Source organism: Oratosquilla oratoria, chromosome 14 (assembly GCF_046742065.1).
Source record: "Oratosquilla oratoria isolate Oo_2021 chromosome 14, ASM4674206v1, whole genome shotgun sequence".
NCBI classification, from domain to species: Eukaryota; Metazoa; Arthropoda; class Malacostraca; order Stomatopoda; family Squillidae; genus Oratosquilla; species Oratosquilla oratoria.
The window spans coordinates 5,710,848-5,738,347 of record NC_134790.1 but is presented as its reverse complement, the minus strand read 5'-3'; the positions used below and the strand labels follow the sequence as shown (position 1 = coordinate 5,738,347).

General features: G+C 37.5%; 1 protein-coding gene across 1 annotated transcript in view; it reads left to right on the top strand.

The window, feature by feature from the left end:
• The first annotated feature begins 6,535 nt into the window (after positions 1-6,535).
• LOC143032521 (lachesin-like) overlaps positions 6,536-27,500 on the top strand; it is a 598,575-nt gene continuing 577,610 nt past the window's right edge. The window contains exon 1 of the mRNA XM_076197384.1: positions 6,536-7,334. Coding sequence (XP_076053499.1) covers positions 7,268-7,334 — 67 coding nt within the window. The 5' untranslated portion in view covers positions 6,536-7,267. The remainder of the gene's footprint in view (positions 7,335-27,500) is intronic.

Sequence of the window (27,500 nt, the reverse complement as noted above, 5' to 3'; positions counted from 1 at the left end):
TTAGATTATGATCTGCAGTTAGACAGATGGTATACGAGACTATCAGACAGAAACACTGATAGACAAAGGTGTATACTAACAGAAAGGCAAACAACCAGAGACAGACAGACAGATATAAAAAGACAGACAGATGGACCAACAGGCAGGTAGACAGACAGACATATACAGAGAACCAGACAGGTAGACAGACAGAGAAAAGGATAAAAGTATATGACAAAGGAGATAAAAACAAAGAGAGAGAGAGAGAGAGCGAGAGAGAGACAGAGAGAGAGAGAGAGAGAGAGAGAGAGAGAGAGAGAGAGAGAAGGAAAATGAAAAAAGAAGAAGAGGGAGAGGATGATGGAGAGGTAGAGAGAAATGGAGAAGGAGAGGAAGAAGGAGGTAGAGTGAAATAGGGAGATAGAGGGGGAGAAAGAGAGGGAGATGGAAGAAAAAAGAGAGAAGGAAAGAGTGAAGAAGAAGTAAGAGAAAAGAGGGAGGGAAGCGCGAGTGAGAGTGAGATTGTGAGTGAACCTGAGTCACAATGAGAGTAAGAGTGAGAGCGAGAGTGAGATAGAAAGAGAGGCGAAGAGAGTTAGAGTGGGAGCCAGAGTAGAAGTAGGAGTAAAATGGAAAAGCAAGCGAGAGTGAGCGAAAACGAGAGCAAAAAAAGAGCGAAAGCAAGAGCGAGACTTAATGCGAGAGCGAGTGAGAGAGTAAGAGTGAGAGCTATCGCAAGAATGAAAGAGAGAGTGGAAACGAAAGTGAGTAACATTTGGAGTGAAAGTAAGTGCGAAAGTAAGAGTGAGAGCTAGTCCTCGAATGAGATTGGGATCGAGAGCAAAAATGAGATCGACAGCGTAAGATTAAGAGCGAGAATGAGAATGCGAACGAGAGCGAGGGTGAGAGTGAGAGTGAGATTGAGAGAAAGGGTGAGAGTGAGAGTGAGGGTGAGAGTGAAAGCGAGGGTGAGAGTAAGAGTAGTAGTAAGAGTAAGATTAGGAGTACGAGTACGAATAAGAGTACGTGTACTATAAAGTAAGAACAAGAGCAAGAGCAAGTGTAGGGGTAGGGGTAGGAGTAGGGGTAGGGGTAGGGGTAGGGGTAGGGGTAGGGGTAGGGGTAGGGGTAGGGGTAGGGGTAGGGGTAGGGGTAGGGGTAGGGGTAAGGGTAAGGGTAAGGGTAAGGGTAAGGGTAAGGGTAAGGGTAAAGGTAAAGGTAAAGGTAAAGGTAAGGGTAAGAGTAAGGGTAAGGGTAAGGGTAAGAGTGCGGTAAGAGTGACAATAAGAGTGAGAGTGAGGACGAAAATGAAAGTGAGAGTAAGAAAGATTGAGAATGAGAATGAGAACGAGTGATACTGAGAGTGAGAACGAAAGCGAGAATAAATGTAATATAGTGAGAGTGACACTGAGTAATAGTGATAAAGAGATTGAGAGTGAGAAAGAGTTGGAGTGAAAGTGAGACTGAGGGTGAGCGTAAGAATGGATAAACGGTGTGAATATACACATCTTCCTTTATTACACAAATCTATATAAAAATTACAAAACATTAACTTCATTTTTAGACTCATAACACTAGATACAAAATTAGATAGTTATATTTGAGTTAGAAAAAAAAAAAACCTGATCCATAAAAATATTGATTTACGAAACTGATATATTGCAAAAGAGGAACTACAAAAAGGACGACACACAGGTACTAAAAACCAATTGCCAAACAATAAACGCCATAGGGGCATCCTACAGAATTAATCCAAGATATCTCTAGCTGCATTGCAGATGAGAAAACGAAGGCAGAGAAAAATGGTTGCGAGAAAATGTTGTGGTGCCGCCATTTTGTTTCTCGTCTGGTTCTTGGTTCCTTCTCTGGCTCTACCAGCTCCTCGCCCAGACTCGCCAACGTCGAGTGAAGTGGACTAGAGGTGGAGTGGGCGGACACCGCCTCTCTTCTCTCTCTCGATTTCGTTCTCTTTTGGATGCTAGACCTGGGAGTGTGAAGGATTGTTTCTGTGTGTGTGTGTGTGTTTCTGTGTGTGTGTGTGTGTGTGTGTGTGTGTGTGTGTGTGTGTGTGTGTGTGTGTGTGTGTGTGTGTGTGTGTGTGTGTGTGTGTGTGTGTGTGTGTGTGTGTGTGTGTGTGTGTGTGTGTGTGTGTGTGTGTGTGTGTGGTGTGTGTGTGTGCGCGCGCACGCGTATGTACCCGCACGCGCGTGTGTGTAATTGTGTGTGTGTGTATGTGTGTATGTGTATGTGTGTGTATGCGTATATGTATGTACGCACACGCGCGTATATGTAATTGTGTTTGTGTGTGTTTGTGTGTGTGTGTGTGTGTGTGTGTGTGTGTGTGTGTGTGTGTGTGTGTGTGTGTGTGTGTGTGTGTGTGTGTGTGTGTGTGTGTGTGTGTGTGTGTGTGTGTGTGTGTGTGCATGTTTCCCTAGTTGTATTATACGGGAGGGGAAATATGCTCATAGTGTGTATGTGTGTGTACGTGCGTGTCTGTGTGTACGTGCTTGCGTGTGTGTGTGTACGTGTATGTGTGTGGGGGGAGTTTGTGTGTGTGTACGTGCATGTTTATGTGTGTGTGTGTGTTTGTGTGTGTGTGTGTGTGTGTGTGTGTGTGTGTGTGTGTGTGTGTGTGTGTGTGTGTGTCTGTGTCTGTGTAGCTATATGTACAGTATGTGTGCGTGTGTGTGTATGTGTGCGTGTGTGTATGTATCAGTTTGTGTGTACGTAAGTGCATATATTTTCCACTTTGGTGAATATCCATTTCAAGAGGTAGGAAGAAAAATCCAACATTTCCATCGCAATAGTTATAAAGGATAGGAACATCATCCTTCCTCTAATGAAATAAAAACAACCTTGGTGACGTAAAGTGGTAAAAGAATAAGAGATGAATTCAAAGAATATTAGATCACTTTGGCCTCGGGTAATGTCATAAAAGTCTCTATAGTACTGACTGTATACACCTGATGTAATATGAATGAGACAGACTTTTAACGAAGCTTTGAAGTCGCATATGGATACTATCTCCTTTTCTACAAAGGTAGAGAGAGTACGTCTGTAGTGTTTATATTTAAAACTGGGATGTATTCGTTATTGCAAAAATAATAATAATAATAACTCCCCATATCGCCTCATACCAACCTCCGTACTGCCTTCAGGTGGCTATCCAGCTAAACAGTATAGAGCAGGGGTTCTCAGCCTTACTTGGCCCATTCACCCCTTTCACCATTTGCCAGAATGTCATTCCCCCCCTCCTTTCCAAGATTGTCTGTTTCAAAAGGCGTAATCTAAATAATATGCAAATATTACTAAAAACCCTTTTATTTTTTCCAAATTAGTATATATTTTTCCCAAATTAGTATAAATCCAGCCCAGGTGACAGGCCAGATAGGCCAAAACCTATAATTGCTTTCCTCACCCCGTAAGCTGACTGTGGTCACAAATCACCCCCAGAAATCCCAAAATTCCCCCCTGGGGGTGAATTTCACCCCTAATGAGAACCCCTGGTATAGAGGGTAATTTGTGGACATAGCTAATCGCGTTCTGGTACAATACCTTCACTTAATCATTCCGGCTGCACGTGAACTAATCATACCTATAGAATAGTCTACACCTAAAACTTGCTGTATTTTCTCGTTCGTGAAATGGAGGCGAGACAAAGTAGATTTTTTTTTCAGAGAAGTAAGAGGGTGGAAAAATATGAAAGATATTTTTAAAAGAAATTTTATTAAGCACAAACTCTAACTGGAAAAAGATTTAATGACAAGGAATGGGATTTACGGAAGACTTATGAAATGAATAAGGAATAGGTGCATTGATTATCCTATCTTTAGTTTAAAAGATGGGATAGTTTCCGGACATAGACGTAATAATGATAGATTCTGAGACTAAGAAAGAAGATATTTGTATGAATACTAACAACAGTTGTACAACACCCCGGAGAACCTGTGAAGTCATTTATGATGCAAAGGTATAGAAACAAAGACAAACTGTAACACAAAAAAATCAATAAGATGGACCTTTGATATAGCGCAGAAAATATCAAGAACCGGGTAGATAAGGAAAAGTAATTACAGGTAAAATGGTTGGAGATTAGCAGTATATCTTTATTTGTTTATTTGTTTATTGTTTAGCAAAATAGAGTGAGCGGGTCAAGTAGTCAGTCCAGCGATGTGCTGAAGGTTTATATGTAGCTTTTACAACTATATGCCAGTATCGTCGATCATTTCCTGGTTCTATATTGTCCATTTTGGGACTGGTGACTCGAGGTATTTAACGTTGGGTGCGGTAGTGTTCTCTAAATGGTAGGGTTGGTGATATGGGCAGTCTAAAGCGGCCCATACACGATCAATTATATTGCGCAATATCATTGTCAATACTCTGAATTAACAATTAACCTGACCGTGTATGGGCGATATATCCCGCATACACGGTCAATTTAATTGTCAATTCAGAGTATTAACAATGAAATTAAGCAATATAATTGATCGTGTATGGCCTTCGATCAACTGAAATAATGACCGAGGTTTTGGTCTCTCTCGAAGACGACTAGGGCCTCAGTGAGTTGTTCGATCGCGTCAGCTTACAAGATGGTATCGTACGGGCGATTATGATCCGCTGGTTTGCATTCGTCAAATGACCCTATACAGACACACTCAATGATACTTGTCAATAAATACTCGATGACGCATTAGAAAAATCCAGATGAGCGACGTAGACTTGCCGTACTTGGCTACTGATGGGTATCCATTTGGAATTTTCGTTTCTATGTTGATATATTATATCATCAGTAAAGAATGAAGAATTGGAAACTTTGTTGCTTGTAAATATCTTTCCTATGCTAATAGTTTATATGGTACCCGCGTTAAGCTTGGCATGTGGGTACACTTCCAACCAGAAAAGGTTAATTTGGTTTTATCATAATAGGCTGTATGAAAACGTGAAATATAACACGCTATATTTGAAAATAATAGTCACCCCTTGAAGGAAAATAAGCGATTGCTGTCGAGCCTACCTCTCCTACCGAAACCATTGTCATACACATCGGTACGCTGTTGCACTCATTATCATAGTTTGATTTGACTGGAACTTACTGGGTAAACACTACTTCCCACTAACATTTGACTACTCATGCGGTGTATGTCGAGAAAATTCCGGATTCCTTGTCAACATCTGAATGCCTTGGTAGGCGTTAACAATATGTAGTGCACATGCTACCGCGTTCTGACTGAAATGATTTGCAAACTGGGTCATTCTGTTAGAAAGGCACACGAAGTAAGACAATTTGGCTACTGTGTGTGTGCATGTGTACATGGTCGATCATATGATCCCGTGAATTAGCCTGTAAAAATTAATATACATATGATTTCAATATAGTAATATTCTCAAAAGTAGCCACGCACAAAACACTCCTTGGAAGCCCCGCTTTTGAATTTTGTCAACAATACTAGATCTCTCCCACAGTGTCAACACGACGATGCCTTATCTTGGACATCTTTGAGGGAAAAAAATAAATAAAAGAGGTAGTTGCGGGGAGACAAATCTAGCGTGTACAGAGATAGTAAGCAACAATCGTGTAGATATTTGAAAAAATGTGTGTTTTCAGTGTTCCGTAGAGGGGGCGCGTTATCATGATGAGACATCCAAATGCCATTGCAGCACAGTTCAGGTCATTTGCACGAAATGTGCTCCCTCAGAGGACTCAGAAAGTAAACAGACGAGTTCTGCTTTGATTGTTAGACTCAGAAACGATCCTGCTACACAAATATATTATATGGGTTCTCAGAGTCACCCATACCTCTCTCCGCCCTCAAGTTACGTTCTGCCTATTGTATATTACTTCTTTGCTGTGAACCTGGCGAAATATTTCTAAAGACTTCGTTACCAGTTTTCTGAGTTTGGCAGAACGATATGACTGTTAATTCTAACAAAGTTTGAAATCTATAATGGAGGTACAAATATGCACATGAGCTAGTGTGTAACACTAGTCACGATTTGAACAGTGTATGGAAGTTAATGATCGTTCTTGTACCTGTATACTCATGGAGATCTTCGTTTGCTATGAAAAGATGGCTAAGATATTTCTTACTGTACCTCAAACATGCTTATGTGTGTGTCAAGGAGCTTATTATTTACTAAGACATGATTTAGCACTACTATAACTACATGATATGTATATATATAATATATATATATATATACATATATATATATATATATATACATATATATATATACATATACAGTATATATATATATATTTTTTTTCTCTCTCTCTCAAGCTAAAGTGAATTTTTATGGAATCGACAGTTACTTACACAAACCAAGAACTAAGAAATACTTATATTTCTCTAAATATGTATGTGTATACCTACTTTTATCTATACGTGTTTTGTATATGATTGCATTAAAGATTTTTCTGGCAGGAATAAAATGTACATATCAAGATGTCCATATAATCTTATGTTGTTGGCTAGTGGTGGGTCACTGGTTTTGTACACGCGATTTATCAATCGTCATTTCATAGTCTTTTTTGTCTTATTTTCCAGGATAGCGTCATGGCCCGATAGAAAATATAGACGGGAAAGTGACTCACACTTTCCACAAGTGATTTTATTGATTTATTAGGAACACTGAATTTTAATAAGAAATGTAGTAAGTGATTTTATATACCTCAAAAAATTTCGTTTTAGAGTGTAAATAATGTGTTGGAAGATATGCAGTAAAATATGTAGTGAAATTATGTGACTCATCCTGTTTTTACACAATAGAAAATACAGGTAGTAAGTGAAATCATAAAAGTCAAGAAAATATCGAATCTAAAATATTTTCTAAATAATAAAAGTTGGATCTAGGACTGCATTTTTACTTGTTAGAAAATCATGAAAATCTGTCCCTAGGCTTCTATGTAAGATGATTTGATAGCTCGAGTTGATGACTTGTAGCATGACCAACTGTGATATGAACTATACCTGAAGTGTATGCGTTACATATTGTGCGCGTCGCTAGTAAAATATCAAACTACTGCTTATATTTTCTTGCTCGTTATACGTGTGCTATAATAACTGTATGTGCTACAATTTACCAGTGTGACAACAATAGTGTACAGTTTTTAAAAGTGATTTGATAGTTACCTATCTAAGTGTCAAGGAGACCTTGGGTCACATTTGGTCCAATCACAAGGACCTGTGCAGTGTAAGAAGCTACTTCGTGTTACGCTACTACTTTCTGAACAAAGGAAGCTTCCGACTCGGAGCTTCTGTCGTCGACAAGTCAAGATAAAACTGATATGGCGTTTCTACATATAGCCCGACAGGTCCATCCTCTATTTTTCCTGCCCTTCCTTCTCCATCTCGGTAAGTACAAGAATCAGTAGATGATATTGGCAGGTGTCAATCAGGCAAGTAGGGATTCCTGTCATGAAATGAGCTTTTAAGGGTCAATTATATTATATGAATATTAATCATTGTAGGCATCAATAATGCAAATGGTGTAACGCGGATGGCATTTAAATACCTCCGGATAGAAAAAAAAAAAAAAAAGTGGACGTCTTACTTTAGTATCATGTTTACAACTCAGAGAAAATGTTCATAGAGTTCACTATGTTGTATGTGTACTGATGAACATTTGAACACTTATTGGTAACCAGCTAAGTGAGTCACTGTTAGGCATACTCGACATACAAATACTATTACGTAAAAATGTACGATAGTAAATATTTTTTATCTAGAAGTGCGATAACAGCCAGGCAGAAGAATGTGAAAAATGTCAAAATTGCTATGCACAAATGACCCAAATACTACTCTACATTCGCTTTTCTGGTGAGCGTATTTTAACTTTCTTCATCTCAGTCTTATTTTCTGCAACTGAAATAACTGTTTAAGTATATACGTACTATTATTTTTTCGTTTAGGAATATATTTCCATTAATAAGCTATATTGATAACGCATTCATGATTAAGGCTGTTACATTATATCTTCACTTGTATAACAAATTACAAAGGAATACAAAGGCGGAGCATGCCGACAGGAGACCTTTTGGTCCATATCTAGGTTGGATGCGAAAAAATCATAATAATGATAAATAAATAAATGAATAAATAAAATTATAATACTGTAAATAACGAATAAAATACAAGGATAAATACATACATTTATATGTAAGGGTGGAAAGGTGGTGAGATATATACAGAACAGTTGGAGTTTTTATTCATTGACGTTTCGTCCGTAACAGGACATTCTCAGAGTAAATGCATACATATATATGTAAATATATGTGAATATTGAGATATATCTATATGCATGTTATATATATATATATATATATATATATATATATGTATATATATATATATATCGGTAGGACATGTTGAATGAATTATTTCAGAAACTCAACAGCGACAATGGTATTATAAAGCTTGTACCAAAGTTTTTCTTTGTCTTAATGACTAGTTTCTGGGCAGTTTTGAGATTTCTGAGTAGAATGAGTTTCTGAGTAGATGTGAAATTACTGAATAGACGAGTTTCTGGCACACACCAGTCAAGAAACTCGTCGTTAAAGAAATAGAAAAGCTTCAATACAAACTCAACAATACCATCGTCGCTGTTGACTTGCTCGTGGTTGGTTTTGTTGTGTTTTGAACATAAGAACATAAGGACATAAGACCATAAGAATGAAGGAGAGTGCAAGAGACCATAAAGCCTACACACGGCAGTTCGATATCCATCACCACCTGTCATCCCCATCCATAAAGCTGCCTAACCATTTCTTAAAGCAACTGATAGTTTCAGCCCTCACTACATGGTTACTAAGTCTATTCCATTCGTTGACCACCCTATTAGTGAACCAATTCCTGCCTATTTCCTTCTTAAATCTAATTTGTTCAATTTAAATCCATGACTGTGAGTGCTGCCCTGTTGTCTTAAAATGATGACCTTGTTTGCATCACCCTTGTTAAAGCCTTTGATCCACTTGAGCACCTTTATTAGATCACCCCGCACTCCGTGTCTTTCCAGCAGGAGGAGCTGAAGGAAGAGTAGGTAATGAAAGAGTATTGGAAAAGAAGAACTAAACAGTGATGACGCAAAGAATGTAGGACACAGGGAACGAAAGAAAAAACACAGTATATAGGAAGCTTGGGTTCCTTGAAATAGATGAGACAATCGCTCAGGAGATGCAAACTGTTAGGTGATGGAGGAATGAAGAATAGGAACTAAAGAAGGTAAATCTAACAGTGACAAGCAAATACAGGACGTAGTGATGGAAAGAAACTTAAAAGTATACAGAAGAATTGGGTTCTTGAAACAGATAAGATAATCGCTCAGTAGATGCAGACTCTCAGGTGATGAGGGAGACATGAAGAAAGAGAACTAAAGAAGGTAAAATTAGCAAAGACAACGCAAAGAATACAGGACGTAGTGATGGAAAGAAACTTGAAAGTATACAGAAGACTTGGGTTCCTTGAAACAGATAAGATAATCGCTCAGTAGATGCAGAGTGTCAGGGAGTATCGACCGAGTAGACGAAGACTAATGACTCTTGTCCAACTCTGCCGTTAATGTATCCTCCGCAGACCCGCTCTTATGTATAACCGCCTTTTTTTTCTTTTTTCTTTTTGGGGGGGAGCCTTTTTTTTGTTTTTTGTTTTTACTTTATATCGGCAGGTGTTGATGAGATGCTTGGAAGCTGTGTCTAAGGTGTTCCCTATTACAGACGAACGAAGGTGGCATTGCTCAGCATATTCAAAGTTGTTTTATGAAATTTAATAAACTAATCCGTTTTTCGATATCTACTTTAGAATTTTACATATTGTTATTTTCATGAATGCTATTTGTTTCAACAGAAAGTGATGCTCTACTATCTTATTGAAATAGTCATTTGTTTTCTTTTGTTTGTGTGTGCGCGCGTACGTGTGTGTGTGTGTGTGTGTGTGTGTGTGTGTGTGTGTGTGTGTGTGTGTGTGTGTGTGTGTGTGTGTGTGTGTGTGTGTGTGTGTGTGTGTGTGTGTGTGTGTGTGCGTGTGAGAGAGAGAGAGAGAGAGAGAGAGAGAGAGAGAGAGAGAGAGAGAGAGAGAGAGAGAGAGAGAGAGAGAGAGAGAGAGAGAGAGAGAGAGAGAGAGAAAGAAAGAAAGAAAGAAAGAAAGAAAGAAAGAAAGAAAGAAAGAAAGAAAGAAAGAGAGAGAGAGAGAGAGAGAGAGAGAGAGAGAGAGAGAGAGAGAGAGAGAGAGAGAGAGAGAGAGAGAGAGAGAGAGAGAGAGAGAGAGAGAGAGAGAGAGAGAGGGAGAGAGAGGAGAGACTATTTCAAGTACCTAGTACTTTGTGTGTAAATCAGCTAGAATATAGGTTCTGTAGATGAAGAAGGAACAGGCATTCTTTGCTCTTTTCCTTACCGAATCCCTCTCACCAGTTATCATCTTGAGGAGTCATATCACATCTTAGAGGACCACATCTCGGGATCCAAAAAGTAACCCAAATGTAAGCAGAGCCTTCCTCGCAATTCTTGGAAACACAGACACTTCCTTTGTTATTGATGCCCTCGCGAGTGACAGAAATTGGTTCACACCTGTAGAGTCTGGGCGGTGCCTCCTGAGGGCGGAGTCCTCAGGTCTGGGCGTGTTAAAGGCGGAGCAGAATATCCTGAAGGAGGAGCGAGTCATGCTGAGACCAGGACACCGTCTGCTGAGGGCGGAGCAGACTATGCTGAACAGCATGGAGGGACGCGGCCGTGCTGTGGGAGACGAAGAAACGTGGATATCATTCGTAGTGTGGACGGGGGGATATGGACTGAAAAGAGAGTTCTATCATACCGGAAGGATACTTGGGGGGAATGCGGTACGATATTAAGATAAGAAGGGACTATGAGCTAGAGGCGCCTACCTATGGATGGAAAAGGCACCTTTACCCTGGTTGTTAGGACAGCCGGAAGGAGTGGCAATATCTGGTAGTTTTTGGGGTCTGGATGTTACTGGACGAGTTGGAAGATAATCAAGTTAAGACGGTACACATATGCAGAATATAAATATGAAGAAAAAGAGTGGATTTACTGAACAACTTTCGTACAGATACAATGAACTGACAGATAGGGAATTCTTCTTAACTAGGGTACAGATATATTAATTTTTAGTAATCTAAAATTTGATCAAATATAGCATAGTCGTCAGTTAGAGTTTGAACGGACATCATAAGTGTTACAACTTATATATACATATATATATATATATATATATATATATATATATATATATATACATATACTGTCAAATGTGGGAGTTTAAAATAGGCCTCATACCTTAGAAGGATTTATCAGAGAACGAGAAAATGTTAAAGTAAGGGATGAAAACGGTAACCGAGCTACATTTACAGGACTTTCCGGTAATTTGCAATTATTGATGTTTTTGTCCACAAAACCCGGGGTGGATCAACGTGGCGGAAACCAATTCAAAGTTATCTAAGACAATCACTTAATTCTGACTCGTTTTATTAAAAAATTCTCGGTGACCACTATCTCTACAAATCAATTAGCACGTACTTTCCAGATTATTACTAAGCTCCTGCGGAAATGGACACCCAAAAATGTGTTGAAAAATACTGTTGCAGCTACTTTAACTTTGTGGGATAATGCCCACCTACACCCAGAGTCTTTTCTCGGAGTCCACAGAAGATTTAGAGCAAATCCGTTCGCCAATTAAAACTTTTTGGTCAACGCTGACTTTCCTGCCTGGGCGCCATCACAGTAAGCTTTCCTGAGCAAAATGTCTCATGTTTCTGTCGGGCAAGATATTATTCATTTATTCACTTATTATTTATTTACTCATTTATTATTTATTTATTCATTTATTTATTTAATTCATTTATTCAAAGCCACATAATCCCTAGATTTTGTAGGCTAATGAAGTAACTATAGAAGTCTGCTATAATCTTAGGCTTGACAAAATCCACTTACACAGCACCCCCCAACAAAAAAATACAGTGTTCAACTGTATCAAGAGTACCTAGTATTTGTATTACAAAATATTCTCAGCGAACTGAAATATTCCATACAAGTTGCAAGTATCTTTTTTTTATATAAGTATGGATAAACAAAAAGATAGATTTCTTGTATTCTCAATGCGTATTTTTCTGCCTTTTCTACAACATTTTCCTTTTTTATTTTTAAGTCTAGTACATTTTTCCAATATACTTTCTCACTCATTTCAAAGAAACTGATACTACACCATTAGCAAGACGCTCTGGGATACTTGGAAGAAGAACATTGTCATCAATCTCATACTTAATCCTTTAACATAAGAAAATAAACTTATCCTCACGTACTGAATAGTATAGAATAGATCCTTACTGAGGTCAATGAACGACAGTAACTTTTCAATTAAAATTTTTCAGAGTATACAGTAACTGGATTACCCACATCCAAAACTGTTGGAATCACGATGATAAATGGAATATTTAGGTCAGCGGATATAACTTTTCCTATAACACAGAATAGCAGTTTAAATGATAAGTAAAATGAAGAGACACCTACATCGAAATATCACATGTTTACCTTTATGTACTAATGCATATATGAAAATGTATACATGTATAAACACACGTACATGTATACAGATGCATATACGTATATGAATAATTTATATTGTGAAATAAGGATTAAAAAGGATCGCAAAGGATGAGCCTTCTGACAGGAGACCTTTTGATCCATGACTAGGTCGGGTGCGTAAAGAGAATAGACAAGTAAATAAATTATTAAGATAAAAAAAATAGGTAAATATAAATAATAAGTAAAGAGATGAATAATGATATTTCATAATGAATAATTAATAAATAGGTAATAAAAAGGAAAAAAATAAAAATAGTAAATAATCAATAATGAATAAACTAATAGAACAAGGTAAAATAAATAACAAGCATTGCAGTATATTAATTAGGTGTTTAAGTAAATGAATCTTAGATCTCTGAACTATAATACATTGCGGTGCCTCTACAGGAAGTTTATTCCATTCATTAACTACAAGGTTGGCGAAGTTGTTTCTACCCATTTCCAAATTAAATCTACTTTCTGACAGTTTGAGACCATTATTTCTTGTCTGATTCACATTCATTGTGGAAATTCAGTCACTTGTGACGTTGTCAATTCCCTTTAGAATCTTAAAGACCTGTATCAAATCGTCCCTGAGTCAAGTGTAGGTCGCCCATCTGTTACCACTGACGCTGTCAAAGTATATACAAGGATTGGAACATGTGCTGAACAGTGTACAAGGAAAGAAGTCTGACCATAATGTTATCAGAGGTCCTTGATTTTACCCAACCCCAAACCCGTCACCTGACATGGTGTCATTTGAACGAAACATTTCTCACACTAGCAACTGCTGTGATTTGGTTATCTGAGACATCCCCACACAAGTACACACAAGTACACACACACACAAGTACACACACACAACATTGGAGCAGAGAAGGGAAAGAGGCGACTTATTGATCGTTTTCAGAATTATGAAAGGGATGGAAATTCTCGATAGAGATGACTTATCAAAATGGGTCAAGAGGGAAACAAGAGGACACGAAAAGAAACTAAAGAGGGACAGTTACAGAAGATACCTGAAAAAGAATAGTTTCCCACATGGAGTGATCGATGTCTGGAACAAACTGAACAGAGAAACAGTGAATGCCAGAACTATACACGATTTCAAGAAAAAAACTGGACGTGGAGAGATACGAAAACGGGTCATAACGAGCATAGCTCCCGTCCCGTAAAATACAACCAGGTAAAACTAGGTAAACACACACACACACACACACACACACACACACACACACACACACACACACACACACACACACACACACACACACGCACACACACGCACACACACGCACACACACGCACACACACACACACACACACACACACACACACACACACACACACACACACGAACACACACGAACACACACACACACACACACACACACACACACACACACACACACACACACACACACACACACACACACACACACACACACACAAACACACTAGTGAGCGCGAAGTACAGCTTGAGTACCTGCACACAAGTTCACACACATATGTTGGATTTACGGTCGGGCAAACGCACAAACACACGCACGCGCAATCAATGGTGTACACAATGAATGCCTTTACAGAGCCCTTGGGAGACTTGAATTTAAACTCAGGCAACACAAATGAATCAAAATCGATTTTCCCTCCTAGAAGGTATGTCTCGCTAAAAGCAGAACGTAATGAAATGCCTTGTAGGAGTGCGTTTGTTTTCATAAGTGCTAGTCTTACGCTGTTCCTTACTTTATGATTATATGCGTTATTGAATGTGTGTTGATTAGGAGATAGACGTGTTTATGTGCCATCTTATTGAAAATGCGATTATATGAATATTCAACCTTTCATTGTAATTGTTTTGTAAATATCTGATTTTTTTTATCTTTTCATTATATCAATGCTCATCATATGCAAATTAAACAAAATAATTTCTACACATTTTTCTTGTAATTCTGTTTAAAGACAGGAAAATCTAAGAAAAAAATCAGTATGAAGACAAACTCTAGATTGAGTTTAAAAGAAAATCCCAAGAATTATGAAAAAAAGAACTATACATACAAAACCAACTACAAATAAAATAATAAAGTTATACAATTACTCTAGTATCTTATATAAATTCCTTTTTATCACCCGTCACACACACACACACACACACACACACACACACACACACACACACACACACACACACACACACAGTGTGTGTGTGTGTGTATGCGTATGCAATAATATACAGCATATCTGCATATATATGTAAGTTTATATATGCATATATACATATATATATATATATATGTATTATATATATATATATATATATATATATATTACATATACCGTATATATGTGCAATCAATACGTTAAAAAGGATAAGCCGAATAGGTGAAAAAGGGTAATAAATTTTTAACAAAAGAGGTAAGTGCCATAATGGTTGAAATGTTGTTAATAAGAAATTTAAAGAAATTCAAAATTGAAGAAGGAGAATGCATTTTCAAAAAGGTCAACAGAAGGGTGGATGTGAAGGGTGGTAGTTGTTCAATAAGAACTTTAAAAGTAATAAACTGATACGTTGGACTAAAGTAAGAGCTTTGGAAGAAGTGTGTCTGGTAGATAGAAACTTAAAGAATCAGTCATTTTGTTGTTTATGGAGAATAATATAATGAACTGGATTTAGGCTTAGTTGGTAAATATGTAAAAGGTTTGAATTTGATTGTATGAGGTGTCTGGAGAATTAATGTCAGGTGAAGAGATTGATTGGGGGGTTGGGACAAGGGAGGTACAAATAGCAATACAATAATTGAAACTTGTTAATGCAGCATGGTCGTCATGTGGAATATCTGACAAATTGTGGAACAGTTATGGTGAGGTTGTTTAATATATGTTTCATGGAAGAAGGTATACCTGATGATTGGATGATTGAATGTAAAACCCGTGATACAAGGAGAAGGGAGATATGTATGAATGTGTTAGTTTTAGAAAGATTAGTTTATGTGTATGACATCTGTTCCACATCAGACGTATTGGACATATTTATTTTTACTATTTGTCATATGAAGGGCACTTTTTACCATTGCCATATACTGTCCTTTTATTTTTTATTTATCTATTTTTTTATTGTGTTCGATCCTCCTAATTTGTTCTGTATTTTTGCTTTGATTTTTACGTAGTTTTATCTTCTACCTCTGTTTTTTCTGTTTGTACTTCTCATAACATACAAAAATTTAACATATGTAATGTTTTTCTTTTCTTGTACATTTCCAGGAATATTTCATATTGTACTAAGATGAATTTTGTTAGCCATGTTTTTTTCACCATTTTTTCTCTTTATTTTGGAGTCATCGTAACTTATATTCCAGCCTACTCGATTGTTTATGATATATAGAAGAATCTTCCAGTAAAACAGATTTTCTTTTGTGTAATTTTCGTAATGAATATTTATTGTTTTATTTTTCCGTTTTATAGATATGTGCTATAATGTTACTAGTATTACGTTACTCAGCATTTATGTAGGCTTATTTCAATATTGATCAAATATGTTTTGAGTTACTAAACAGAGCAATTCTTCCGTAAATGTTTTCATCTTCATTATTTATCCGTTTTGTTCATTCATCTATTCATTTATCTATTCATATATTTACTTAATTATTTATTCATTTATCTATTTATTTATTTTCTGTAACTTCATCTTACGACACTACTTCTGATCCAGGGCAGTGGACAGTATAGAGAGATGCCCCGTCATCCAGGAGGTGCCAAGATAAGAGGGAGGAAGGAGGGTGGAGGGGAATGGAATATATAGGAAATGGAATGGGTGGGAGTGGTTTCTATGCCTTTTTCTTTTTGGCTATCCCCCGCGTAAGGGGAAAAAACCTTTGGTATATTCATGTATCTATTTATTTATTTTTTCTAACTTCATCAGACTTTTTCCTGCAGATGAATTATGCATCCTATTCTTTTCTATCTCAATATTTAGTTCTTGTATTTTATCCTCGCTTTAACGCTCTTTTGTGACTGATAACACTTTCCTTCCTTCATTTGATTTATGAATATGATTTCTGATTTTTTGTAGTAGTGTCATACACTATGTTTTGTGTCAACTAAACATCATAATGTACATTAACCTAACAGCTTCGATTGTGAATGCGCAAAATAAATGTATTCCCCTCAAAACAATAGGGTCGAATACTGATAGTTTCAAATGGATGACGGATAGACTGAAAACTGAAATTTAAAAAAAAAGGCTTTATGCCAAAATAAAAAAACGGGAAAATGCACCTTAGATTTAAGTACAACGATATAATTAGACTGTTTAAAAAGAACACACCTACAACGAAACGTATGAAATTAATGTTGCTGAACAATTGAGATCCAACCCAAAGGGCTTTTTTCATCTTTAAAAACAAAAAACAAAGAAAGAATAGGGCCAATTAAAAACGACTAAGACGTCATATTAGGTTTAGAGGAAAAAATGAACGAGGTGTTTAACCTTTTTTTTTTCTTAAGTGGGGATGAGGGAAGTAGACTTACTGACAGCAGCATTTGAAAAGTAAAAATTGTCATACAGATTGGTAGACTTAAAAGCTACAAAATACTTGGGTCCAGACAAAAAAAAAAAAAAAAAAAAAAAAAAAAAAAAAATTCGACTGTGTATAATATTGTACATTTGAAATCCGCAACAAGTTAACGGCAATATTTAACAAGACAGTAGAAATTTGCTTTGTCCCCATTTCTTTGGGGCAGGAAAATGTTCCTGTTTTTTTTTTTTTTAAAGTGACAAATTGTCTATGCACAACTACAGGCCAATCAACTTGACGTTAATTATTGAAAAAATCCTTGTATCAATAATAGCTCATAGAATCAGAGACCACATCGAGAGACATAATTTGATTCGTGACTCTGAAGCATAGGTTCACCAAGGTAAGTTCTGTGTAACTGATATTCTATATTTCTACACTAATGTCTATAAGGCGACAGAAAACAATGATAGTTACGATATTATTTGCCTTGACTTTAGCAAAGCGTTCGAAAAGATGCCCCACCAGAAACTACTGTGACAGTGACAGAAAACTATCACCATAAACAGTGTAAAATCCAAATGAGGAAGTGTTACCAGTGGAGTTCCCCAGGGCTCGGTTTTGGGTCCCTTTCTGTCCATTATTTATATAAACGACTTGAACAATAGGATTAGTAGTGGTGTTAAGTAAGTTTGCGGGCGACACTAAAATAGTACACTAAATTAGGTCAAGAGAAGATGCCGAGATACCACAGGAAAATTTAAGATTGTTCACATGGTCGGTGAAATGGTAAATTTACTTCAATATCTCAAAGTGCAGTGTATTAAACGTAGATTTACACAACCCAGAAAGTAGGTATACCTTAGATAACACCTCTTTAGAGTAAACTGAGTGCGAGAGAGACTTGGGGATTCTAATGAGTCTTGACCTTAAATCCAGGAAACAGTGCATTAGCGTCAGAAATAGAGCTAATAAAGCGTAAGGTTTCATCGCTAGGACTGTTACGAATAAAAGTGCAGAGGTAGTTATCAAACTCTACCTGGCGTTAGTTACATCTATCCTTGACTATGCAGTATAGTTTTGGTCTCTGTATTATAGAATGGATACCAATTCACCAGAATCAGTACAGAGAAGAATAACCAAAACAATACATGGGCCCAGAAATTTACCCTCCTAAGACAGGCTTAGGCATCTTAATTTACACTCTCTGGAAAGACGTAGAGTGCGGAGTGGTCTGATGGAATTGTTCAAATGGATCAAGGGCTTTACCAAGGTGGATACAAGCAGGGTCATCATGTTAAGACAACAGGGCAGAACTCGCAATAATGAATCTAAATTGGACAAGTTTAGATTTAAGAAGGAATAAGGAAGAAATGTTTTACCAATACTGTAGAGTGGTCAACGAATGGAATAAACTTAGTAATTATGTAGTGAACGATGAAACTATCGGTTGTTTTAAGGAAAGGCTAGACAATATTATGGATAGGGATGATAGGTGGTAATGAACATGGAACTGCTTAGTGTAGGCCTTATGGTCTCTTGCAGTCTACTTCATTCTTATATTCTTCCTTAAGGTATTGCAGTCCCTTTTCTATACGAACATTTCACCAGAACTCAGTGGTGTATCTAGTAATTGCTCCATCCACTTGACCTTTCTTTTACAAATTGTGTTATATGTTTTCTTTCACTGCAATATGTATATGTAGCTCTGTTGCTACGTGCCTCTCACAAATTTACCTTGAGCTATTTCATTCGATGTGACTTACTTTTCTTCTTTAATTTTTCTATAGATTATTGTACTCTTTCACTTTCTAACTTTTTTTCTTTAAACACTTATTCATTTATTTATTTTATTTTATTTTTCATTTTTTTTTTTGCCGATTTAAACATTTGTACGTCCCTGTACTCTCTTGAGCTCTAGTCTTCCTGATTTACTTTAGTTTTTTCTTCACTAGCCGTTTTTCTTTACATTTCAAGTCTTAGTTTACCTTTGTAGAAGGTGATACTCTGTTCCTGTATCTTTTAGGGTTATCACTATTGAATGAATTATTCAGGTACAGAAATTGCTTATATTTCTGTCATTATGTTTCAGTGACACTCGTTTCTATATGAATAATCTTTCGTCCATTTTTTCTTTTGTACTCTATATATACATTTTATCTTTATTTCCTCGTTCATGTTACCATTTAATCCTTTAATTCCTTTCTCTGATTCGTTTGAAATATTTTGGTCTATTATTTTCTGTGGTTCTTTCATATCTTCTTCCACTTCCGTGCTTCTTTCTCTTGTTTCCTATTTCAATGTGTCTATCTTCTCTCCTCTCTTGTTCCTTCCCCTCTTCCTTGTCTATCTCTATTGTTTTTGCCTTTTCTGTTTTGTTATCTATTTTATGCCTTCTATTCCGCCTGGAGTTTATTTCAAAGTAATATTTGATTTATTCGTTTTCCATATATTTTATAGTCATTTTCTTTAAATTATAATTTGGTTAATATCAGTTATAGCATTATTGCATTATTGAACAATATTTTAGCTATTTTTTTCTATTTACCTAAACTTTTAAACTACCAAATTATTTAGGTTATATTCGGGCGCGCGCACGTATGTGTGTGTGTTTGTGTTTTTTGTTTGTGTGCGTTTTGTTTGTGAGTGTTTTGTTTGTGTGTTTTGTTTGTGTGTGTTTTGTTTGTGTGTGTTTTGTTTGTGTGTGTTTTGTTTGTGTGTGTTTTGTGTGTGTGTGTGTGTGTGTGTGTGTGTGTGTGTGTGTGTGTGTGTGTGTGTGTGTGTGTGTGTGTGTGCGCGCGCAGGCGTGTGTGTGTGTGTGTGTGTGTGTGTGTGTGTGTGTGTGTGTGTGTGTGTGTGTGTGTGTGTGTGTGTATGTGTGTGTGTGTGTGTGTGTATGTGTGTATGTGTGTATGTGTGTGTGTGTGTGTGTGCGCACGCGTGTGTGTGTGTGTCTATGTGTGTGTGCGCGCAGGCGTGTGTATGTGTGTGTGTGTGTGTGTGTATGTGTGTGTGTGTGTGTGTGTGTATGTGTGTATGTGTGTATGTGTGTGTGTGTGTGTGTGTGTGCGCACGCGTGTGTGTGTGTGTCTATGTGTGTGCGCGCGCAGGCGTGTGTGTGTGTGTGTGTGTGTGTGTGTGTGTGTGTGTGTGTGTGTGTGTGCGCACGCTTGTGTGTGTGTGTGTGTGTGTGTGTGTGTGTGTGTGTGTGTGTGTGTGTGTGTGTGTGTGTGTGTGTGTGTGTGTGTGTGTGTGTGTGTGTGTGTGTACGTAAGAGCTCGATGTTGAAAATCCCTTTCAGCTGGCAGCGAAGAACTCTGAGCAAGTGGGTTATGAAAAACAAGTATTTTTTCCACGAAGTCCTAGAAATTCCATCAATCTCGAGGTTGAATGGCTCTGGACAATCCCGTCGGCGCCCGGCGTAAAACACCTTCACCACTTTTGTATTGAGCCAAATCAGATTGAACCAAATAGTAAGGCACAACTCAATTAGTTCAGCAAATGACACCCCCAAAGTTTTGTATGTTTAATCGATTCCCCACATTTTGGTGTGATCAAACGAGTCTTGCACTACTTTGGCATCGCTGAAAGTTTCTCAAAATTAGATTTTGCGCTAGAAAAATATATAGACCACGATTCCATACCTAGTACATGGAGTTCATACCTAGCCGCTAGTAGACCTATTTAATCGAATCAATATGAAAATCATAGAAACGAGGGAGAGTTGATATCAGTAATTATCTTCCTATTCATAAAGTAGACGGAATCGAAGAAAGAACTCTTTCTAATTTTCCTGGAAATTGATCATAAGTGTTTTGGAGAGGTGCGTTTGGATTTGATCAGTTCTCATAATCCTGGATATATAAACAGTATATGCCTATTTTTAAATGTATATATATTATATATTATATATATATATATATATACACATATATATATATATATATATATATATATATTATATATATATATATATATACATATACATATATACATACTCGTATATAATGCAGAAATCCACTTGGGAAACAAGACACTATGATCCAAACATTTTCGTCTATTCAAACATCTTCTGTAGAGGAAATCTTATTGAATCTAGTCTTCTTAAACATTGTTTGATAACATTATGAACGTAAGTTTAAATATATACTGTATATATATATATATATATATATATATATATATATATATATATATATATATATATATATATATGTGTGTGTGTGTGTGTGTGTGTGTGTGTGTGTGTGTGTGTGTGTGTGTGTGTGTGTGTGTGTGTATTCAAACATTAAAATCTAATATTTTATGAAAAAATATGTTCATCCAATTTCCTTACTCCTTTTTGTGCATTACCGTAGTCTATACAAAATTTTATATTTGAATTGGCAAATAGAATATGTACATTTCTTTATTGTAATATTCATTTCTTATATGTTCCAGGGATGCCTACATTATATATAAAAACATAGCCTGCTATATCACCTATTTAAATTACGTGTATTATCATATTGTGCGAACTACATTTGAACCGGAACCGTCTTATAGTGCTTATGAATAGTGAGACAAGATTTCCTCTAATGAACTTCACAATCCTCTAAAATTAAAAACCTGGCTTATGTAATATAGCTACGTTAGTTTTAGCTTTCATTTACTCTTTTTGCAAATTATATTTAAACTGAATGTTATTCATTATTAGATACTTTGTTTGCGTTGCAAAATTAGTTCTTGACTACTTGTATTTATTAGAGATTTGGGGTTCTATTCCTAATCCCAACACATGATTCATTTGTAAAAAAAATTCTTGACAAGTGCTGCCCTCCAATCCATGTGCAGGACTGAGCAATCCATCACAAAATTAGAACCTAAAGACCCAATAAAAGAGACCTTATGATGATGTATGTCCCCCAAAGACAAAAGTCTGGAATGAAGATGAATACCAGATATTTTCAGGCACAACCCTCCTCCATGAGCAAAAATATCTCGAACACATTAACATTGTAATCATCAAGGGAGAACTCAATTGTAATGTGGTCAATTGGAAGCGTGAATGCCACTCATGAGGATAGATTAGCTAGTTACTAAACAATCGGATATCACGAGTTCATTAAAATACTGTAACCATTTAATACTTGAATTTTAGTTGGATGAGGGCGAAATTGAAGACTAAGTATCCAAAGGTTATGAAGAAATAATTTTTCATGAGGATGTAAACACTCAATAGTCAAGGTGATATAGCCCGGACCGGAAACAAACGTTAAGATAAATCTGGGAAGGATATTTGGAGAATAAAATCAAGTAGACAATTTTGGAAATATATAAGAAATTTCATTTAAATATGATAATTGGAGAATAAAAGGGTAAGATCGCACTTCACGACCACCGTACCTGAATACTACAATTAGATGGGTACACAAGTGAGTACGTTTGTTCACGTGTGATTCAACATGCACCATGGTCTTACTTCACGTGTTGGACAAGTGATCGACAGCTATTTCTCTCCCGGAAGAGAGCTCAGAAGTCATATAACCGATCTATGGGCAGTGCTGCGACCTTACACGCACACACACACCCAACTCCCCGCCCACGAGAGTTAGCGTAACGACCCGTAGCGCAGTGATAGTGAAATTATTTCTACCTTGGGCGGGATTCGAACCTGGACCATGGAAGGGGCAGCCAGGAACTCTTACCACTTCGCCACGAGTCGTGTATGTGTGTGTGTGTGTGTGTGTGTGTGTGTGTGTGTGTGTGTGTGTGTGTGTGTGTGTGTGTGTGTGTGTGTAAATGATAATAATGATAGTAATAATGATAATTTTATTGAAATAGCAGTGATACACTGACAATAATACAATACAGTAATTATACGAGTAATACGCCTAGTCTAAATTTTAGTGATACGCTGACAATAATACAATACAGTAATTATATGAGTGGTATGCCTGGTCTCTGTGTGTGTGTGTGTGTGTGTGTGTGTGTGTGTGTGTGTGTGTGTGTGTGTGTGTATGTGTGTGTGTATGTGTGCGCGTGTGTGTGTCTTTCACTTTGGTCTTTGGATCACGTGTTGGACTTGTGATCAACAGCTGTTTCCCTCCCGGAAGAGATTAGAGCTGGTATGACCGATCTATGGGTAATGCTGTGACCTTACACGCACACACACCCCCAACTTCCCACCCACGAGAGCTGGAATAACGACTCGAAGCGCAGCGATACTGAAATTATTTCAGCCCTGGGCAGGATTCGAACCCGGACCGGCGAAGTGGGAGTCGGGGACTCTACCAACCGCGCCACCGAGTGAGTGTATATGTGTGTGTGTGTGTGTGTGTGTGTGTGTGTGTGTGTGTGTGTGTGTGTGTGTGTGTGTGTGTGTGTGTGTACGTGCGTGTGCGTGTGTATGCGTTGTATGCGTTTGTTGTGTATGCGATTGTGTGTGTGTGTGTGTGTGTGTGTATGTGTATGCGTGTGCGTGTATGTGTGTTTGAGTGTGTTTACGTGTGTGTGTGTGTGTGTGTGTTTGTGTGTGTGTGTGTGTGTGTGTGTGTGTCTGCGTGTGTGTATGTGTTTCCCTGTACGCGTGCTCATAAATTGCTCTGTCGCGTTACTAGACTCGTCGGCTCGGAGAAGTAATGTCCTTCTTGCCTCGAAAGGTGGCCTAAACTAGGCAGTAGACTAAATGGGGTAACTGGCACAAACAGTGGTTGGAATCGCTATTGACCTCATACATTTGTAATGCAGAATTACAATACACCATGAAGATGCACATTAACTATTACCCGTACAGTAAATATAATGTAAAATTAGAGTGTGGTATCACATGTATAATACATTAATTTCTTCCAGTTGAATTGTTCATCGTGTTCAAAATAAAATTTGGTGAGGAAGTAATCAAACCGATGAAATAAATACATATCTTATATTAGAAATTTCATCATTGAGGGAAGGAAAGACAGAGAGACAAAGAGAGAATAACATGACGGATGGGATAGAAAGAGCTAAGAGAACAAAATATGGCGGGGAGGGCAAAGTGCTGAGGGAAAGGGAAAGGAGGGTGGAAAGGAGAGAGAGAGAGAGAGAGACAGAGACAGAGACAGAGAGAGAGAGAGAGAGAGAGAGAGAGACAGACAGACAGAGACAGAGACAGAGGGGGAGAGAGAGGGAGAGAGAGAGAGAGAGAGAGAGAGAGAGAGAGAGAGAGAGAGAGAGAGAGAGAGAGAGAGAGAGAGAGAGAGAGAGAGAGAGAGAGAGGAGAGAGAGAGAGAGAGAGAGAGAGAGAGATAGAGAGAGGAGAGAGAGAGAGAGAGAGAGAGAGAGAGAGAGAGAGAGAGAGAGAGAGAGAGAGAGAGAGAGAGAGAGAGGAGGTGGAGAGAGAGAGGTGGAGAGAGAGGTGTGGAGAGAGAGGTGTGTAGAGAGAGAGGTGGAGAGAGAGAGAGATGTAGAGAGAGAGAGAGGTGGAGATAGAGAGAGAGAGAGAGAGAGAGAGAGAGAGAGAGAGAGACAGAGAGAGAGAGAGACAGAGAGAGAGAGAGACAGAGAGAGAGAGAGAGAAAAGAGGGAGAAAAGAGAGGGAGAGTATATATGTATCCCTACTTAATACCGTATAGCTCTGTCTTCCTCCCCTGCAATCTTTCTCTCTCTCTCCCGTCATATCTCTGTTTCCCTCCTTTTCACTCTTTCTCTCCCTTTCACTCTCTTTCCCTCTCTCTTCCTCCCTCTTTCCCTCTCTCTCCCCCTCTCTGTCCCTCTCCCTCCCCCTCTCTGTCCCTCTCTCTCTCTCCCTCTCTTTCCCTCTCTCTCTCTCTCTCTCTCTCTCTCTATCTATCTATCTATCTATCTAATGCACTCACTTCATCCCCCCGCGATATATATTTTTTCTCTCCCTCTCTTTTTCCTCCGCCATTTCTCTCTGTTCCTCTCCGTCTACGCTCCTCGCCATATCTCTACCTTGCCATATCTCCTACTTTCTCGTTTGTCGTCTGTGTGTTTGGACATTTTTTAGTATTCTTTCAACGAATGCTTCATGAACTGCCAAACTTTAAAATTAATCAATAATAATTCATCTTACGTCATCTTCACGTGTACCCGACCTCGTGACCCTTGCTTAGACTTGGCGAGGTTACTTTTCAGAAACGCGTTGTTGGCATCCAAAATATATATTTTTATTAGTTATCTGCATCATCAATAATAAAACCAGTTCTCTTCACGCGGTTGCTAGTGTTTAGTTTTCGTAACCATGTTTTCATGAGATTTATTAGCTCGAACTTGCAATGGTAAACATTTTATTTTATGCTAAAATTAGATTTCTGGATATCGTGTTCTAATATAAGATCTGTATTTATTTCATCGCTTAAACTACTTACCAATCTCTTTATTTTGAACACGGTGAACAATTCAACTGAATGCATCTAAAGCAACAATACAGTTTAATTTTACATTATGGTCACTGTAGGGGGTAATAGTTAATGTGCTTCTTCACACATTGAACGAGTTGTATTGTAATTCGGCATTACAAATATCCGAGGTCAACAGCGAGTCCAACCAATTTGTGCGCCAATGACCTCGTTTAAGCTACTACTTAGTTTAGGCCACCTTTCAAGGCAAGAAGAACATTACCTGCCCGAGCGAGCTGGGTATAGGAACGCAACGAGCTGTACTAGTTATAAGTTCTGCCGAAAGCACGTTTAAATAGGCATGTGATGTTATATGACTATGTCTGTCTCTGCCTCTGTCTGTACGCCTGTGTTTGAGTCTATGTCTGCTTATGTATCTACGCCTTTGCCTGTGTCTTTGTCTGTGTGTGTCTGCATCTGTGATCGTGTCTTTGTTGATGTCGTAGTCTGAGTCTATGTCTGCTTATGTATCTACGCCTTTGCCTGTGTCTTTGTCTGTGTGTGTCTGCATCTGTGATCGTGTCTTTGTTCATGTCGTAGTCTATGTCTATGCCTTTGTCTACATTTCTGTCAGTATTTGTAACTATGTACGGCTGTCCCGTTGTCTATTTCTGTCTATGCCTGTTTCTTACTGTGTGTTCCTGTCTGCCTCAGCGTTGGTGTGAATTTCTGTTTTTGTGTTTGTGTCTATGTTTGATTCTGCATATTTACATATTTTACTGTGAGTGAATGGTTTGATTTTTTAATAACATCTATAAGTGCAGATTATACAATCGTTGACCTACCTACCTTACGGCTGTAAACATACATGCAGTTACCTTTACATACACATACATTTCACCATACTTTATTTGTTTAGGGAGAATATGTTATCATAATCCCTATATGTCACCTTACACGAACGGCAGTAGGGGAAATTTTGTCGGTATAATTTCAACCCATTTTATCGTAAATTGTCTTCCAAAACTGCAGGCCATTAGATGTGGTAATGTAATTATTACATTTTCATTTACGACAGTAATTACATTATTCACATTAAAGGATTTTACTCATAGTGATAATCATCATCATCATCGTTTTCATCGGGTATATTTTGAATAATATCAAAAGCAGTTTCGAGCATTGTCAAAATATTTCGTTTCTATTATATTGATAAGAATAGCTAGTAATACTAAATTAGCTGTCGCAAGTAAAAATGCCATTGTTTCTTTTGTAGTACACATACCAGTGGAATTCCGCTCACTTTTTCCTTCTCAATATATTTCGTTCATAACTGGTATGCAACGACATTTATCAATGTTTTACATATGACAGAGACAAAATCGTGTTTTGTTTGATACGAATGGCTTTGTTCTTAGTTCTGTAAGTTGATGAAATAGTTATAATTCATCCGACGTTTTGCTAACATAGGATTGTATGAAGAGTTTTCATTCATACATGAAATGCAGGTAAGCATTAGTCTTAGTAGGAAAAAACAAAAAAAACAAAAACAAAAAACAAAGGACTGTTTTTTTTCTTTCATAACAAATCATAAGCGTTCTATGCCTTTGTTAACAAACATTAAAGAAGCACACTGCAAGTACCGAGAAACTCGTAGATTCTAACAAAACAGTTACAATGAATACATATAAATTCGCAGGTTTTGTTTCTACAACCCTCATGCAATAGATTACAACTTATGGAACCACTGTTCATTGCATGAATAATGGCAGTGGCTATCGATTCTGCTTCAGTAACTGTATTGTTATCAACATGACTATTATTTGCGTACTGGGATGAAGTTGATCGAATTACAACGTGAGACGCCTAACTATGACCGAAACCGTCAGTCTTGCACTGTATACTAATCAATAAGACCTAGGGCGGCCAGTGATAAATAATATTTGAACTGGCTCTCCTAGCACAGAAGGCAAAGGTTGTAATCTGAAATAAACATCAAGAAAGGTACATATCTGGAACTCTGGTGTTTTCTTAAAGATTATTAAAATCAAACAGAATAAACATAGAAGCGGATTAAGGTATTCAAAGGCTTAATCAAGACTTCGAAGCTCGGCGGCT